Here is an 18703-nt window from a genome sequence, read left to right as displayed (position 1 = left end):
ATGCCACACATCACTAGGTACAAAAGGCAAAAAAATTTATTGTGCAATCTGCATCTCTTGTCCCAAACCACACACACGCACCCTGACAACATAAATAGAGGGACTGGACTCTCACCGGCTGTGAGTGACAACCCTCAAGGGGAAGGAAGGTTCCCTTGGGATCACAGCGATTGAAGATACTGGTTCTTCAGAGAGAGGGGCTACAAGTCCTGGTTTCCATCAACACCTACACTGCAGTGCAGACCTGGGCAGCACACACACACCCCCGTACCTGAGGGTGGAGGTGGCCATGCACAGTGTGATCACATTGTCAGGGTGAGTAACACCTCAGCACTGAACATGGGTTCTGTGCAACTCTGCGTCCCTTCACTCTTGAGCAGGGCTTTTCCAGAGCAGAGAGCTGCAGGGCCCCGGTGCCACTGTGGCATCCCCACACCAACAGCAAGGACATGGGTGGCTGCTCCCAGGGCAAGGGGATCCATGCTCACAGCTTCCTTCCTTCAGTGGGATAGCATGGCTTTGGGTGGTGGAAGACATTTCTTCAGCCCAACCACCCTGTATGGCCCAGAAGGAACTGTGAGCAGGCCCATCCATGAGCTCCTGGCTTCCTCCAACCCAACCTGGGGCTTTGGAGCTTTGCCTCTGAAAACCACCTTTGTGGTGAGGATGTACATAAAAGCTCTAAGCAAAAAGTTCCATCTCACAGCTGCTGCCTTGCATTGACAGAGATGTCCCCAGGCTGGCTAATCCCTCCTGTAATCCATGGCAAAACACTCATACAGTAGTATCCCAATATATCAGAGGACCTACCAGTATAACAGAGGACCACGTGGCTTTGTGTGTCCCAGTCTTGCAGAGACCACTGTACCAGGAAATAAAGGGGAGCAGTGACACTGACTCACACGGAGAGGGCTGCCTGCCTGGACAGCTCTGTCCATGGTGGCTGGGACGAGACCAGGAAACAAGAAGGAGGTGGAAGGGAGTTTCCCAGAGAGCTCAGCTCCCTGCCAGAGCCCACTGGCCAGCAGCTGTGCAGCCCAGGTGCCCAGCCCTATACCCTGCCAGAGCCCAGGACTACTGCATCTGGGGCCCCAGTGCAAGGAGATGGCACTCAGCAGAGTAACATCACGAGGTCAGCACCTGGAGAAGGCCCTGGACACATCTGCTGTCCTGGTTCGTTGGCACCAGGGCTGGGTGAGCCTGCTGGTACCCCAGGATGGGGTATCTCAGCAAGCACATGGTGTAAGCTGGGAAATCCTCTGGACCAAGGCAGCCAGTGCAGACACGGGGAAGCATGTGGTGCTTGTGGGATGCTCACAGGATGCTCACTCCAGCAGAGCCAATGGGGTTTGGGGCAGGCTGGCACTTCTACCCTCACGCACCCCCTTGGTTCCCAGTTCAGCAAGGCTCCTGGCTGCAGACAGGGTGGCAGTGACACTGTGGCAGGACAGGAGCTTGGCACTGACTAGGGTGAATAGGGGGCCAGAATGGGGCTGCAGAAGCCATGGCAGGACAGGCTGTGCCCCTCCTGGGAATTTGGGGAGAAACAGGTTGTCATGGCTCCCCAGAGCCCACACTGAACAGCAAATGGCTCATTCCACTCCAAGACTTGCCCCTTTCCAAACTAATCACCCCAAAAAAGGCAAGTGGCAGTGAGAGACAAGTCTGGGAGAGGCAGCCCCCATATCACCCCTGTCACAGCTACCCACTGCTACTCAAAGGACAGTAGGTCGGGATGGGCCCCCTCCACCTCCCAGCCAGAGGCACGTGGCTCTGGCCGCCCTGTGCTCCCTGGTGGCTCGTGCTCCAGCCCCTGTCTCCATGAGGGCTTCTCTGTGCTGGCTGACATCTCAGTGGCCCTCTCACCCACTTGCCACTGGTTCTCCTGGCTGCCCTTATGGATGAGGTCGGGCACGGGTAGGGCACTGGTAGGCTGGTCCCCGCTGGGCTCTAGGGCACCTGTCACACTGAGGACACCAGGGCATGCTGGAGGAGACGGGTCCCCCATCCCTGGCTGCTCCTCTGTGGGCTCAGGGTGAGCTGGGGGTGGTTCAGGAGGCTCCTCGGTGCCACCCCTCGTGCTGGTCCCCTCCGGCTGTGGAGCAATGAGCATGTCCTGGGGGGTCTTCAGGGCACGCGGTGTCCGCTTCTTGGTGATGGGGGGCGGGGGCTCCAGCCGGGGAAAGGCCTCCAGTCCCACAGCCCTGCAAGCACAGAGGGACAGCTGCATACAGCCCCATGCCGGGCCCCTCCAGCCTGTCCCAATGGCGCTGGCACGGGGTGCACGCTGCGGGGACACTCACCCGTGCTCAGCGGCCGGCTGTCCCGTGCCCAGCACGGCGCCCGCACTGGCGTTCACCTCCATGGCTCCCACGGCGGGCAGGCCGGCCGGCTCCCTGCGGCGCAGGAGGTCGTTCACCTTGGCGCCCACGGCCTTGCCCAGGTTGCGGAGGTGCTGGCTGCCAGCGGGCCGGCAGGGCTGGGGCAGGGTGCCCGCCGCGGCAGGGACATGCTGTGCCCGTGGCGCGGGTGCCGTGCTGGCGCTGGCGTTCTCAAACATGCTCTGGTCCACTGGAGGGGGTAAGGGAACAGAGAGGATGTGAGTCAGGCTGGAGGGGGATCCCAGCAGGGCCGGCCCAGCAGCACCGCAGGAACACAGTTTTGGGGGACTGGGAGGATGTTCCTACAGCCCTGCAGAGGCTGTGGGCAGCCAGGCGATGCCAGGGCTGCACAGGGCAGTGCATGCACAGGGGACCAGTGTGGGGCAAGAGAGGGCAGGAGTGAGCCAAGGGCCCCACGTTGGCACTGCCAACACACAGAGAGCTTCTCTTACCTGACACCAAGCGACTTGGGAAGCAGGTTGTGGAAAAAGAGAGAGCGAGAAAGCATTTACCAGGGGAATGGCAAGGGACGAGGCCTGTCCCTTCCACACTGCCAGGTGAGGCGTGCTGCCAACCCCCTGCTCAGATATGTCATGCTACCTGAAGAGATAGGACTCACATGGGGGTGAGTCCCTTGTCAGCCCCACCCTGATAAAGCCACAGAGTCTTCTCTTGGGACACCCATGGCATGGGCTCTGCACTGGGCTCCCTCAGCTCAGCCCAGGCTGGGTCTCTGTGGTGGGTGGCAGCAGGTGCTTGCAGAGGAAAGGGCTCTGCAATCAAACCCCACCTCTGAGCTACACTGGATTCCTCCACCATGTCTTCCCAGCAAGAGTTCTTGAAGCTGTGGGGGCTGCCCCCAGGAATGTCAGCTCAAACCCCCATGGCTGCCTCTATGTCAGAGTGGGTCTGTGTGACGGCTCCAGCTAGTTCCTGGGTGAGCCTGGTGCTGTTCTGGGGCCTTGCTGCCCATCAGCATCCTCTGCCCAACTCTACCTCTGCATCCGGGGGCACATACTGAGACAGAGACAACCACCTCCACATCCCATGGCACAGGCAGAGAGGAAGGGTTCCCAGCACTGCTCCAACCTTGTGGTGGGCTGGACTCTTATAGGGACTCCCAACTCACTGCAGGCCCTTTCCTCTGCATTCTGTGGCCCCACAGTCCTGCTGAACAGCGAGCTTCCTGCCTGCACCTGCAGCATCTACCAGCCCTGGGGTTCATCCTACAGCTATCTATCTGCACCAAGAGAGCCACCCAGCAGTGCGTGGGCGGCTTCTCCTCCAGCCTGGACACCAGCTTTCAGAAGTGTGAGCAGCCTGACAACTTCTTGAAGAGCTCTCTTCTGGCTCCTCAGATGACTTCCAGCCCCTGAGAGGGACAGGCTGGCCAGCAGCAGAGCCAGCATTATGGTCCAGGACAAACTCACTGCTTCTAAGTGCCAGCTTGCTCCAGCGTGGCTACCAGTGCATGTTGTGCTGCCCCACCTTCCCCACACCACGGCTGCTCAAGACCCAGATCCAGCACAGCTCCCAGGAGGGCTACACCTTCGAGGGGTTCTACTGCAGGCCCGAGGTCCTGGGGGAGCAGGAGATCAAGGCACAGGAGGCTGCAGCCCCCGGGATGTCCGTGCAGCCCCAGCAGCCAGGCGGCTGCCACGGGAGGGCACTGCTCCATCACTCCTGCCAGCAGCACATTGAACTGTTTCAGGAGCAGTCAGCTCCTGCCAGTGAGCTGCTTTTGCCTACACAACACTTCTGCCATCCTTTAAGAGAGGCTCTTCCCTATTTTTCCTTCTCCAGCTGCCAAAAATTTCCCGAGCCCCTGGAAGTGCCGATTAGCATCTCTGCATCTCTGTGGGGAGCTCTGCAGATGCCAGGAAGTCCCTGGCACCCTCCAGCTGTTGGATCAGCCCTGAAACAAGCCTGTGCTGTGCAGTGGCTGAAGGGCAAGACTGAAACACCTCTATTCCCAGCAACATTCTGGGCATCTTGCTCTCGTGGGCATCCTGTGGCTAGCACCACAAGCAGGGGTCCCACAGGAGAGGAAGCTTAGGTTGGAGGGGGTCTCTGCAAGGCCAGAGGATGCCACTGCTGGTGCTGGCACCCAGCATGGAGAGGGAAGGAAGTACAGAAAGAGAGAATCAGTGAGAAGAAAGAGACAACAGAAAGCCTTGAGAAATAGAAAGATTTATTTAGCAAAAGCCAGTTGACTAATGACAACACCCAAGGGTTAAGTGCACTTACATTGACAGATTGGCTTCCCAGATAGATTCAACAGTTAGTAATATGACAGTTGTAGGAAAAGAAAAGACAAAAAATATAGCTATAAAACTCCTGTCAAGGTCCATAACAAAAGTGAGAGGCTAGAGAAGAGTCTTGGAGGCAGCACTGACTTAGGAGGGGTCATTTACATGTGTACATGCATGGTGCAGCATGAGGCTGGCAGGATCCCACCTGGCCCCAGCAGCACCCCCTCGGCCTGTGGGGCACCTGCCCCTGTCCCCTGTGGGCAGAGCGTGGGGCAGCAGCCTGAGGCCACATCTGGTCCTGACAGCCCCTCACGGGACACGGCCTGAGCTCTGTGTGTGCAGCAGGGATGGACTGCAGCAGGGGCTCAGGAGATGGCTCCTCCAACCTGCTTCCTGAGGCAACCCAGCCTGGAAGAGACCTCTGACCAGTTATTGCTCCTCTTGGGCTCTCCCTTCACCTGCCCCGTGTGTACAGCTGAGCTCCTGCTGTTCTTTCCCCTGAACGATCTCTCTGCCCACATGGAAATCCCTGTCCAAGCTCAACCATCCCTACCCTGTAAGTACCATGCCTTGTGCATGCTGTCATGCTCCCTTCTTCCTCCCAGCTGGACCAACCTCGCACCCTTGCTTTCACCTTCAACTGCTGCGAGCTGGCAGTGGCATGTCAGGTCCCTGGCAGAGGGGCTGGCACACAGCTGTGCCCACAGCCGCATGGCACAGGGCATACGGAGGCAGTGGTGCCTAGAGGACAGGAGTACCATGTACCAAACAGCACCCTCTCCCACTCTGCCTGCTCTGTGGCTGCTGCAGAGCTCCCCTGGACACCAGGGCACTGCTGGGGACACTGAAACATGTCCTTCTCTCCTTCCCACTAGACCCTCTAGCACCTTAAGTCCACCCAGTCCTGTCGTGTGGTGGAGGGTGCATAGCACAGCTTGTGCTGACCCCAGGGCTCTCATCCACACACTCCTCAGCAGCTCTCAGTCCCAAGGGGACCAGGGCAGAGAGAAGTGATGGACTTTCCTCAGCAGCCAGGCTAAGCCCTGGAGGAGAGCAAGAGGTGGTGTCAGCCAGGGGTTAGTTGCAAGCAGATTGAGCAGAGACAGAGCTGGCAAAGGTGAGAGCAGCAAGGAAGCAACAAAGCAAAGCAGAAGCAGGATAGGAGGGAGGATGGAGAGGAAGACAACTGTGCCAAATCCCCACCTCATCGAGTGCTTCCACATGAAGCAGGGTGGACATCAAGACTTTGGTTCATACCCCTTCCAATCTTGGCCTCTTAGAGGCTCAGCACCAGACAGGTGATAAAAGTGTTTGCAGAAGAGGAACAAGCTCTGGGTCCCTTGGAGGCCTCCACAGATGGCTTTCAGCCATAAGTGTCTTGAGGGCTGGTGGGGGACCCCTGAGATCCTGGATTCACTTTTCCAGAGGGTGCAAACCAGAGGTGTGATGAAGCACCCTTGCAGACACCAGCAGTTCACTCCCCATTGAGGGCTGGAAGTGTGCTCATCCCTGAAGACGCCAATGCCAGCACTGCAGATCCCAGCCTTGGTCTGGGGCAAAACAACTGCTTGGAAATGGGAGGGTTTGTCTATAAAGCAAAGCAGGCAGTTTGTGGTGATTGGAAGTGCTTGAAAATGTGACTTGAGAGCATGAAAAAGGCTTTGAAACCTGGCAGTTGCGCCAAGGAGCCAAAGGATTAGATGATGAGGGGGAGGACACTCCACAGCTTGATGCTGCATGCCCTGGCTCCCTGCTCCACACTGCGCTGTGCCTTCCTCTCTGGTCCACAGCCTGGCAGAGGAGCAGGCTCTGCCTGCACGCCCCCCACCTGCCTTGGCATAGATAAACCATGTCCTGAAAGAACCACGTCCCCCTGCCAACCACTACCTGCACCTGGCCAGCCTGTGCAACCTCATCTCACCTCTTCAAATCCTTTCCAGGCTCATCCCCACTGCCCCTCAATGCTCAGTTCTCACTCACAGACCCACTCTGACAGTGCACCATCACCAACCCCCATTTAGCATGGCCCTGTACTTGTCCCCCACCCTGCCCACCATGCAGAGAGCCAGACCAGCTGCTCTGTCCTTGCTTACCATCTTGGAGCTGCCCCCTCAGTCCCTCTTGTCCCCGCTCACTGCCCTAGACTGCTCTCCCATTCTCCCAGTAAAAGCCCTCCTCTGCTTTACTGCTTCCCCAGCAGCAGCAGAGGCTAATCCAGGAGAAGTCCCTTACCTCTGCCTGACCTTGACAGTTTGAAGGGAGACGGGGCTGGGGGGGAGCACAAGGAGCTGTCAGCTCTGTCTGCTGCAAAGCAGGGATGCTGCAGCTCAGCACACAAGCCCACACGTGTCAGAGCACAGCACGCCCTGGGCACGGCTCCATCCTCACCTCCAGACACTCCTGACTGGGCGCTGGAATCCTCCTGATCCCTCCTCTGCCCCCCTCCCTCTGGGCTGTGCCATCCCTGCCAGGGCCATGGGGCTGCGGCCAGGGTCCTTCCCAGCTCCAGCAGGCCCTGGCTGCCCTGCACCACCTCCTGCTGACCCCTACACCGCGATCTCGTCCTCCAGGCTGTCGCCCAGCTCCTGCCTGGGCTGGACGTGGAGCAGGCGCGGTGGTTCCTCCTGGGACCAGGAGTCGCGCTCCTCGCTCTCGTCCGTGTTGGACTCGTACTCGGAGGCGATGCCCGACTCGCGGAACTTGATGAGCTCCAGGCTGCCCAGGGCTGGCTCCGGGGCGGGCGGCCCCGAGTCCGGCAGAAAGCGGTAGCACTCCAGCTTCACCAGACAGTCATTCCTACCTATGGGGCTGCCCATGGTGCTGGGGAAGGCCGAGCTGGGGCCCAGCGACGGCGGGTGGGTGTCCTCGGGCTGCGGGGTGGTCGGGTCGCAGAGGACGGGGAGGGCGTTGGAGCGGAAGGTGATCTCCAGCAGACTGTCCTGGGAGCCTGCTGCAAGAGAAGGGCACGGCTAAGAGGCCCAGCTGGCCACCACAGCTGGCTGCACACTGGCCAGAGGAGGACAGTCTGGGGTCATTTGAGTATCAACCTCTCCACTCCTGCTGCTTTGAGGGGTTTATTTGGTGTCACTAATGCCAGGAGCTGCTGCTGGCCAACAAAGGGCCAGTTCTCCAGGACAAGAAGTTAACTATCTTCCAGCCCAGCTCCTGCAGAGAGCTGATGGCCACATCTGTTGGAGATGGAAGGTCAAATAGGGGCTCTTGGGCAGGTATGGAGCTGGCCTGGAGCATGCAGCCACTGGGGAAAGCGAACATACAGCTGATGGAGGTAGGTGACTACCTGTCCATACAGCCCTTCCCAAGCCCCTTCCCATGCTGCATGCATGCACACACACAAGCCAGGCCAGAACGGCACAAATATCCCTCTGAATAAAATAACTGGAAATGCACACAGAACCCCAAGAAAAACACCTGCATGCATGTCCCCCACAGGCCTGGCTAGCTGCGAGGGGAGAGGAATGGGTGGCAGCGCTTACTGGTCGTGTTCCCCGCCAGCTTCAGCTCCAGCTCCTGCACCTGTTTGACCAGGAGTGAGATGTGCTGCAGCAAGTCCTTGTTCTGGAGCAGGAGCTGGTGCACACGAGCCTGGGCCTCCAGCCGTGCCGCTGCTTCTGCTGCCAGCTGGTCCTTCAGCAGGTGGACCTGGACAGGATACAGCAGGTGAGCACAGGCAGATGCTGCTTGAGGGTTGAGGGCTTCAACTTTGGCCATTCCTGCCCATCTCCCAGGGCTCACCAGCATCCCAACCCATGATGTGATGAAGCAGCCATTCCCTGCAGGTACTGCAGATGTGATGGGGAGTGTGTGGGTGGTGTCACACTGGGACTCAGCACATTGTCCCCTGCCTCCCTGATGGAAAGCTCAAGGCCAGGCAGGCAGCACTGGCTGAACTGTCAGTGGTGCACGTGAGCTGCAGATGTGCATGGAAAGGGCAGCCCAGGAGGAGCCAGATGGATGTAGCAGAGGAGACACACTCGACCGACGGGATGGTGCAGTGGGTGCACGAGGGCACAGCCTTGCAGCTGGCCCTGGAAAAGCTGTATTTTTGGGAAGCCTTCCCAGAAACAGGGCCCAGCCAGTGGCCTCTGTCCCAAGGAGGGGCTGGAGCACCACAGATGGCAGGCTGCTGCTGAGGGGTGCTGGTTCTCAGGTGCGAGCTGGCTGCTCAGCCTGGCTCTGGGAAGCAATGTCCGTGGGGAGCCCACGGGCAAGACCACCACTGATTTCAGCACAGGTACCTCTGTGCAAACATCTGTGTCCCCAGAACCATGTCCCCGAGGGCAGACAGCCCAGAGCTCCTGCCCAGGGCAGCTCTCTGATCTGCATTCCAGCAGGGAGAACTCCAGAAACGTACACTGCACAAGGGAACAGCAGTCACCTGGGGGCCACTTTGGCTCAGCACCCCTTCCTGGCACCCACCCACAGCTCCTACAACTGTTCCAGCAAGGACTGGAATCAGGAAAGCACAGATTTACAACTAAACAAACAAAAAAAAAACCCCCAAAAACCAAACAAACAAAACAAAAAAAACCCAAAAAACAAAAAATCAAACAAAAAAATTTACAAAACAAAAATAACCCAAAACCAAAAATATCCCCATCAAACACAAAAGGCTATTTTACTGTGCCCTAGAAAGTGACCTTGAGGAAGAAGAGGAAGCTCTCTGTACCTGCAAAGCTGTGAGCTGCAGCTGCAGGGCCCCTGAAGCTGCCCAGCTGGGGGCCACCTGCCCCCACAGATGGGTATCAGGAGGCAGTGCCAGCTGTGCCAGCGGGCAGCTGCTGCCCCAATGTGGTGCCACAGCAGTGTCCTTGGCAGAGCCGAGCTTGAACACAGTGAGCCTGGGACAGGAGACCAGGCAAAGGACTGGGATTTACAACATGCTGCAAAGCCAGAGCAAGAGCAAGGGGTGCAATATTTTACACTTTAAGCAGGCACCATGGAGCCTTTTGGATTGTGAGCAACACCATACTTGGACAGACACAAAGGATTCCCCAGTAATGCAGATCCCTCTTCCAGAGGGGAAAGCAACTTGGCAGTCTGTGACCCCAAAGGGCATGTGGGCTCTGGAGGCAGCAGCTCAGCCAGAACTGATCAACTGATGTGAGAGGAGCAAAGCCTGGCTGCAGGAGCAGGGGCAGCACAGAAAGGCTGCTGGAGCCCATCGCTTGGGCCATGAAAAAGTTGATGAATTGCAGCTAGCTCGGTGCAGGGTCAGGGAACAATTAAAGCTCAGGTAATGAGTTGGATAAAGCAGCCAGAGCTGCTTCAATGAGAAATAGCTGCATGGAGAATGAGCTGCCAGCTGCACAGTCCAGGCACACCAGTCACTGAAGCAGGGCTCTGGTGAGCAGACAGGAGCCAAAGGCCCCAGACACCTGGTGGCAAGCACCTCATGGAGCTCCCTCCCCATGGAGCTGCCTGCCTTCAATGCTGCCTCCAGGCAGGAGACTCCAGCAGCCCCAAGGGGTTCAGTAGTGTGTCCCAGCCCTGCCACTGTCCCTGGGAAAGAATGGAGGGGAGAACCTGTGCCACGGCCACTTGTGTCTGCTGCTGCTGCTGCTGCAGGAGTTGCTGGAGAAGCTGCATCTGGTGGTGGGCAGAGAGGGGTGTTCCCAGGTCAGGCAGCTGGGCAGACGAGGGCAGCAGCATCTTGGGTGACGCTGTCAGGATATCTTCAGGGTGGAGGCAGCTCTGCAAAACACCAGCATTGAAGGTGTGATCCCCTGGCACTCACCTCAGAAAGCCACTGGGCACACATGAGCTTTGGCACAGAGGAGCCATGCTAAATACCCAGAAAAGAAGCAGCTGCATTCACAGCTAATGCACACTTTGCTGAGGGTGCTTACAACCTTTGAAAACAGTACTTTTTCAGTTTCAACAACAACCCACATACTTTTGTAGAAAATTCCCGAAAAGGCTGACACTTCCCATGGGAATTTCCACTGTATCAAAAAAGTCTTTCATTTTTGTGTCTTTGGTGGAAAAAAGTCCCTATCAGCTCTGCCCCAACCCTTTTCCGTGTGGCTGCACATAGCTGAGCCTCGGGACAGCTCTCTCCCCTGGGCCCCAGCCAAAGGGCAGCCTTGCAGCGGCAGATGGCTTTGATCCTGGAGCTGGGGAATGCTGCACAATCCCTCCTGACCCCTGGGCCCTCGGGATGCAGTCAGAGTCGTGGGGCTGGGGCTGTGCCACCCCCTGAGAGTGGAGGGCAGGGGCTCTGGGCTCGGCGTGGCACCCACCTCCTTGCCCACAGCATCGAGGTCGGTGACGCCGCGGCTGAAGTCCAGGATGTCGGCTCCGGGCAGCGGCAGCTCCACGGCGTCGATGTCGGTCTCCTCGGCGGAGGCGGCCGCTCTCTCCACGCCGGAGAGGCGACAGGCTGCAGGAGCAGGGTCAGGGCAGGGCATGGCCCCAGGAGCCCACTGCAGCTCACCCGTGGCGTGGGCAGCGATGCCCACCGTGGGTCCCCACCGCCCCGTGCCACCCACCCTCTGGCCCCGGCGGGAAGCAGGTACAGAGAGACGTGGCTGCTCTTCCTGCTGCTGCTCGGGAGGAGGCTTGCAGCTAAAAACACACCCAGCCCCAGCACACCAAACCTGGGGAAGGGCAGCCAAAAGCCCTGATGTGGGACAAACGGGCCACCAAGAACAGAAAACACAGATAAAGCTGAAGAAGGGTAAACAAGAGATTACGGGAAAGAAAAACAAAAAACAGATGCTCTGAATCCCCCAGGGAGCTGCATATTGTGGCCGGGACATTGTGTGGAGGAAAACCAAACAATGACCGGTCCAGGGCAGCCCAATGATTAGATCATCAGAACAGCACTGGTTACAGAGGCGAGCAGGAAACTGCAGCCCAGCCCAGGCTGCTCCTGTTAGGATGTGGGGGATCCAGCCCACAGCATGGCAGGGCAGGGCAGGGCAGGGCAGGGCAGGGAATTCACACACACACAGGCAGCAGGACCTGCCAATGTCCCACCTGGCACTGAAAGGGTTTGACTAACCTCTCATAGAACTTCTGCCTCCCCTCCAACACAGGCACTGGTGCCAAGGAGCAAGGCTGCTCCATGGGAGGCTGCTCAGGGTGATGGGGCTGGACCAGCAGCCCTCCAGCCAGGCATCCCTGCACCCTCTACCCACAGGGCTGAGAAGGAGCGGGATCTGCAGCCTGCCTGCAGCCCTCACAGCTTGATGGGAGAGCACAAACACGGCTGTGTCCATTCTGGGAATTGCAGAGAGGACACGAGGAAGGTATGTGCTTGGGGCCCCTTGTTCGGAAGTAGCGAGGGAATGTTTGCAGCGTGTGCAGCCAAGCACAGAGCAGAGCCCCGGGCTCTGCTAATGGGCTCTCAGCAAGGGGGATGTCTGAGAGGATCATGGCTAACACCTACAGAAGGTTTCTTGCTGGGCAAGATCCCAGCTTGAGCCTGGAGCACAGCAGGCCAGATTGCTGTGCAAATCCATTGCCCAGAGGTGTCAGCCATCTAGGGGCAGTATGGGAAGGCAGTGCCTCTGTGAACCACATCTGCCAGGCTCTGGGGCCCCACACCACCCCCACACCTCCACCTCTGCAGAATACCTGGGACGTCCAGGTCGTCTCCGTTCCTCTCGCTGTCTGCGTCCTCCTGGCCGTCAGCATTCTGCTGGGTGTGCTGCAGGCTCAGCTTGTGGCACACCTCGAACGCCTGCCCCACCGTCCGCACGATGCGCATGGCTTGGCTCTGCCGGGGAGGGCACGTGGAACTGCAGCTGGGCTGCCTCTGCACGGTCACCCCCCAGGCTGGCACAGCTCTCAGGGGTCTCTGTGCTGCCACAGGGTCTCAGATCCAAGGGGTCCTGCCCCAGCTGCTCCACCCAGTGTACACCAGGACAAGATGTGCATCCTGGCATCTTACCTTCTTCTTGGACTTGAAGACGTTGCACCTGAAGACATTGCTAGACCCATCCCTGGCAATGTAGCTGAAGATCTTTAGGTCCTGGGAGTCATGAGACACATAGAATATCCTGCAAGGATAGAATGGAAAGGAGAATATAAGCATACACATTACCCACATTCCCAGGAGACAAGGCCAAGGCCACAACCAATGCTTCCCAAGGCACAGGGTGCTGCAGATGCTCAACCTCTGCAGCACATCCCTGCTAAAGCCCATCAGAATTTTTTGGCAGTGGTTTTACCTCAGCTGGGAAAATTTGCCTGCTGATTCAGCAGCAGCAAACATTTTGCAAAGGCAGCACAGGACTTCTCTGCTCAGCCCCCAGGGACAGCATCAGCAGCCCAGGAGCCCTCCAGGGATTGAGAAAAGCAAACCCCACTCTGGCCGGTTCACAGAGCTGGATGCCTTGCCCAGGTGCCTGCCACCCCCTCTCCAGCATGGTTGGGGGCCTCTCTTGCTCCAGTTTGGCCTCCCTGGGACAGACACGCCCTGCTCTTGGCTTTTGGGAAGAAGGAGAAGGAGGAGAGCTGGAGGCTTCAGGAAGCTCCATGAGCTGCCCTCTGCAGGATGGTGGCAGCTCTCCAGTGCCCAGCACAGTGCTGATGTGGTGTGGGTAAGGGAGACAGCAGAGCCACACAAGCCTCTGTCCCCTCACCCAACAGCCTTACCTGTAGATGGGATCATGCATGACGAGCATTTTGTTCTCGTCCCAGGCCCATTCTTTTTTCTGCAATGAAAGAAGCTGAAAATGAGTACGTCAGATGCTGTCCTTGAGAACAAGGACAGGGCAGAGAGACAGTCCAGGGACATAGTTGGGAAGCTCCTGTCACAGCTCTGCTGCTGCTCCCCTGCAACCCTTTGCCAAGGGTCAGGTCCTTTTGGGGACCAGCCACATCCCACATCACCTCCCACAGGGCCCCCTGAGCCCCTTCTGCACCACACCAGGACTGGCTCAGCCACCCTGCAAGAACATGACTCACACAAGGCTGACCCAGCCCATGCCTCCCTCTCCCAGACCACCAGTTTCCCAGAAGTTCAAGGATGCTGCAAGGTCCCTGCACCAGGAGGGGAGGGGCTCTGCTGCTGAGGCACTGCTGCCCCAGGGACCAGTGCTACCTACCTTCTTCTTCTTCTTCAGAATGACCTTCACGCCGTCCACTGACACGATGAGATTCACTTTCTTCTTCTTGATATTCTTGGCTTTAAACTCATACTGCGGGAGGTGGAAGAAAACACTTGAATTAGCCTTCCTGTGCCTGGACAGCCCCAGGGAGGGGCAAGAAGGACAGGGGCAGGTTCTCCTGTCTCCCACATCAACCTTGTACATCCATGCTAGGACAGGACAAGGGGTCTTTTTGCCCTTCAGGGCCCAGCATCTTGGAGGAGCACACAGCAAAGCAATCCAGCCCCTGGATGTGGATAATGCTTTACCCAGTTCAGGATGCTGCTGGGAATGTTAGCTTGTGTTTCAAAGACACTTGGTCTGCCCCTCTGAAGGGCTGTGGCTCCCCAGAGAGGGACCACCACACCCCCAAGGATCCACAGCCTGGCTGCACTTGCCCCCCTGGCTTGTGGCCATTGCTGAGCTCTGGAAAGTGAAATGCCATTCTGAGCTGGGTATTTTTGGGCCCAGTATAAAACTGAAGATGATTGCTGAGGCTTCTGAGGACACTTCCATGGGATATGGGATAATGCAATTATCCACCTCAATTAGAAGTCACCGGACAGGAAAAATCCCAACAGGAACTCCCAAAGATCAGTGACTAAACACAAAGCTCTGCTCTGGCCTGGGGAGAGAATCAGATTCCCTCAAATCCACCCACTTTGGTATTTAGTGTGTTACAAGTGGGGAGAAGGCTGGCAGAGGAGTAGGCCCAATAAGCATGATCCTGCTGTGGGACTTTTGAGGAGTTTGCCACAGGTGTAGCCACATCAGGCAACTGATATGTTGGTCCCATTTGCAGGGAGCTGTGCATGGGGACAGACCCTCTGTGCCAAGAAAAAGCCCTGCATGCTGCCCCTGGCCTGCCTGAGGCAGAGGATTTGCTTTATCCTCTCAGCATTTGGGCAGTGTCTCTGCAGAGGGAGCGGTGCCCTGTCTGCGCCAGCCTCGCTGTGACATCTCCAGCACAGCGTGATGCATCAGCTCTGGCAGCCAGAGCCAGCAGGCAGGAAAAGCTGCTGGCCCTGACCTGTGAGCAAATGATAAAAGACCTGAAAGCACAATTACTCAAAGCCATTTAAAGTGGCTGAAGGAGATGGGAGACTCAGAAGGCTTGGGAAACAGTGCAGGGAACGCAGCTCTGCCCTCCCCCAAGCACTGACCGGGCAAGCCCACCCACACTGGGGCTGAAGCCATGGTGATGGGCTGGAGAAAGCAGAGGTCAGGCTCCCACCGTGGCTTTGGTCAGCCTCAAAGCCCCCAGCACATCCCCACATGCTGCTTGCATGGCATATTCCACACGGAGAAGGGTCTCACCAAAGAACCCACCGGTGTAAGCTTCCAAGTGCCATCCCCATCACTACCAGCAGAGATGAAACTGCATTCAAGACTCCCTTCTTTGTGTCTTGTCAGGACACTAGACCAGTGCCTGGTACCTAACACTAAAGAAATGTCTTGATTTAGCCCTGAAAAGGTGAGCTTTGGCCTGACTACCTTGCAGTAATTATCCCAGTCCTTTGTGAGGCTCTGCATGTGATCTTCCAGGAGCTGCAGGCTGATCTGGAAGCTCTCTGCAGCATCCAGGGTGACTGCATGGCACCTTGGTGCTGATGCCTGATGTATTGGTCCTAACAAATCACTCATTACACACATCCAGTTGCATTTTGGAGCTACACACATCCAGTTGCATTTTGGAGTTCCTGGTGCTGTGGGGTTTCTATTCTGTGCTACCCCAAGTGCAACTGATGTAGGCTTGGAAGAGAGAAAAATATCTCAGGGTAAGACAGACTATTTTTAGTATGTTTTTTGAGTGAATAACAGCCCCTGGACAGCGATGCAGACAGGCCAGGAGGTTTCAGCAAAGATGCTACCCAGTTCTGGCACATTTCAGGGACAGAATCATACAGAGCTCCTTGGAGAGCCTTCCACAATCCCTGGCTGCAGGCAAGAGATTCTGCCCAGGCTCACCCTGAGCTTGGCACTGGGGAGTGCCATGGGAAGAGCTGCTGAGCCTCTGCCATGCTGAAGCCAAAGCCCCCTTGTGCCTGGGTCACAGCAGAACTCCAGCAAAACCCATTGGAAGCAAAGAAGTCAAATTCTCAGAAGGAATGAGCAGACAGATTTATTAAGCCCTTCCATAAATCCAGGCTTTTATCCTGACACCGACTGGAGAGCCAAGCTCCTTTGCAAGCCTGAGCCATGTGCTCAGAGAGCTGCTGCCCATCCCAGCCCTCATTAGAGCAATCAGCCCAGCGAGCCCTGTGGCTCCCTGGGACGCTCCCCAAGCTCTGCAGCGCAGCCCCAGCCAGCAGCACACTAATGAACTCAGCCCACGGGGCTCTAATGCAACACTAACCCTGACTCAGGAACAAATCAGCCAGGAGGGGCATTCAACAGGACAGCAACTCAGCCCAGCTGCCTCTCACATCCCGGGGCTCTGCAGGAAAGCATGCTGGGTCCCACAGGCCAGGAGATGCCAGTGCTAATTTTGAGGGGCTTCTTAATTTGGTCTAAGCAAGTGTCAGCTTTGTGCAGCTCCTCTGAGTGAGCCACAGAGACTGCAAGGGGTGAAACCAACACCCTTAACGGGCCATGGAAGAACAGCTGTACAACTGATCAGGACCTCCCTGGCTTGGAGCTGTTCTTGACCACTGCTCTGCCCAGGCACAGAGATCTGCTGTGCCTGCCCATGTTTGTCAGTGTTCCTCCTTCCGCTGCAAAACAAAGAGAGAAAGCTTAAGAGGGCTGCAAAGCCTTAGGATTTAGCTGTTCTTGCTGCTGGGAGGAGAGCAGAGGTGATGATGGCAGGGTTGGAAATGCCACCAAAGGGTCTCTGAGATGGTCTGCACAGCCACAGCCGCTGCTGCTGCACCCAAAACAAGCAGGCACTGGCTGACCCACAGGAAAAGGAAACCCCCATGTTTCCACTGCCACCTTCCACTCCCTTGCTGGGAGTATATCCTGCATTCCCAAAGATGTGCAGTAGGAACATCTGTGTATTTGGGTGCAGGGAGCTGGGTGGCAGCAATTCACCCCACACTCGCTGGGCACTGCACTGGGATTTGGTGACTGCCTCAGGAGAAAAAACACATTTCATATGTGATTAAGCTCAGCCACCCATGGCTCCCTCTTGGAGAGCTGAATCCTAGCCTACAGCTCAATAAAGAACAGATACAGAAATAATTATCCAGCTTGAAATCAAGAAAGGAAAGAGGATTTGCACAGCATTCCCATGATCCCCTTTGCTTTCACACCATGCAGGATTTCACTGTACTACTTATAACCAATTAAATGCCGTAACAGAAGAGCTTTCTGAGCTTTCAACCCAGCCATTTTGCCCATCTTGGGTATGTTTCTGGACCTTTAAATATCTTTAATAATACTACAAGCTTGGGTTATTTATATTAATCCTTTTTTATAGCTATGTAGCAATGCCAGAAGAAAGAAAAGTATTAATTTCAGGAAAATACACAGAAAAGGAAACAACAAAATAATCTGTTCCTGGACTTGCACAGCTCCCCAGTCTCCCACTGAAGCTCTAAGAGCTGCATTAAAATTTTTGAGGAAAGACTGAAAATGGACATCTGAGATACATCAGTTAAAAAGCCCTGCAACTATTTGAGAAAAAAATCAAAGGTGGTCTCAGTAATGCAAAAGAAGTACAAGATCACTTATAAAATCCAACCAACTAAGTGAATAAAGACTGTCCCTTAATTTTCCCCTGCCTACAAAAAACCGCATTCATCTTTTCAAATGGAAGAGAAATATCTATTCCATCAGAGAACAGGAGCCTTCCCATCAACCTCAGGTTAGTGGGAGTCTATTTTCAACATCTGTCTTTTGTGCAGAGTTCAGTATTTAAATAACTTTGGAAGGAAAAGAAGCCAGCTGGTGTATGCATCATTGTGAAATACACTCCTACTGGCAGAGCATTAAAATTGCCCTTTCTGGAGAACTGAGCTAACATATGTTGCTTAATAGAGAGCGCATGTAACCTTGTCAGCTTGGAGTAAAATTATGTATGAATCCGAGAGCGACGGCTACGTGTGAAAAGCAGGGAAAACTCAGCATCCCTAGAAAGATGCAACTCATCCCTATCAGGCTGTTTCCACACAGCAGAAATGTGAGAAAACTCGTAACCACACACTGCATGCAAGGTCAGGCAGATCAGGCTCTAAGGAGGAGAGATGATGTTTTTCTAGATCCATCATCCCCCCACATTCACAAGCATCTGAAAAATGTTAACCTGAATTAAAATGCCCTCATTTTGTTCCAGCTCATCTAAAGTGCCTTAGGTACAATTTAAGTCTGCCCACTAGCACTGTCTGTAAGTAAGGGAAGGTACCAGGAATGCTTTATGGTGGCATTGTGGCAGCAGAATACAAATAAACAGAATATTTTTGAAAGGAAGTTGCTCTAAGTGCATTGAATTGTCCTGTTCCCATCCACCCTCTATCCCCCTCCTCAAAACAAAACAAAGAGGAAAAAGGTTACAAGCTTGTACCTTGTATTGGGGAAAGAGCAGTGTTTTGAGAATTCAATTAACAGGGAAAAAGCAATTCCCACAAAACTCAATGCTGCTCTGCTACCTCGGGAGGCAGGAGACAAAAATCTGCCATAAGAAAAAGCACAGAAGAGGATGCAATTTTTGCCAGAAAGCTGTATTTCTGTGTGTTTATGCAGAAAGGACATGGAACCGTGAGCAAAGCTGGGTCCCCCTGCAGCAGAGGGCTGGCTGGGCAGGACCTGCTGGGAGCACCCTCAGCTCTCTGCTCCCTGCCCCTGGTCGTGCCCCCCAGCTCCTCCTGCAGCTGGCTGGCACAGCAGCTCATAAAATACCTAATAAAATACCTGCCGAGTTAGATTTTAACCCCGGGTCAGCCCGGGCTAATGGCAGAGCAGAGCTGCTTTCCCAGCAGTCAGGGGAGGAGCGGTGCTGTGCTCTGCTGAAGAA

At 55.9% G+C, this 18703-nt stretch overlaps 1 protein-coding gene across 3 annotated transcripts in view; it reads right to left on the bottom strand.

The window, feature by feature from the left end:
- Window positions 1–14: 14 nt before the first annotated feature.
- NOS1AP (nitric oxide synthase 1 adaptor protein) overlaps window positions 15–18703 on the bottom strand; it is a 43589-nt gene continuing 24900 nt past the window's right edge. Inside the window, exons 3-12 of one of the 3 annotated variants that reach the window (XM_066555940.1) lie at window positions 13708–13800; window positions 13256–13314; window positions 12549–12657; window positions 12233–12374; window positions 10894–11033; window positions 10178–10345; window positions 8128–8293; window positions 7434–7583; window positions 2304–2571; window positions 15–2204 (exon numbers count right to left, since the gene is read on the bottom strand). In XM_066555940.1, coding sequence (XP_066412037.1) covers window positions 1712–2204; window positions 2304–2571; window positions 7434–7583; window positions 8128–8293; window positions 10178–10345; window positions 10894–11033; window positions 12233–12374; window positions 12549–12657; window positions 13256–13314; window positions 13708–13800 — 1788 coding nt within the window. In that variant the 3' untranslated portion in view covers window positions 15–1711. Of the gene's footprint in view, window positions 2205–2303; window positions 2572–4555; window positions 7584–8127; window positions 8294–10177; window positions 10346–10893; window positions 11034–12232; window positions 12375–12548; window positions 12658–13255; window positions 13330–13707; window positions 13801–18703 lie in introns of those variants that run through there. The other 2 variants (XM_066555941.1, XM_066555943.1) reach the window with 2 other exon arrangements.

The sequence above is a fragment of the Molothrus aeneus genome, chromosome 9, assembly GCF_037042795.1.
Source record: "Molothrus aeneus isolate 106 chromosome 9, BPBGC_Maene_1.0, whole genome shotgun sequence".
NCBI lineage: Eukaryota > Metazoa > Chordata > Aves > Passeriformes > Icteridae > Molothrus > Molothrus aeneus.
The sequence above is the reverse complement of the archived record's forward strand: the minus strand, read 5'-3'. Positions and strand labels throughout refer to the sequence as shown.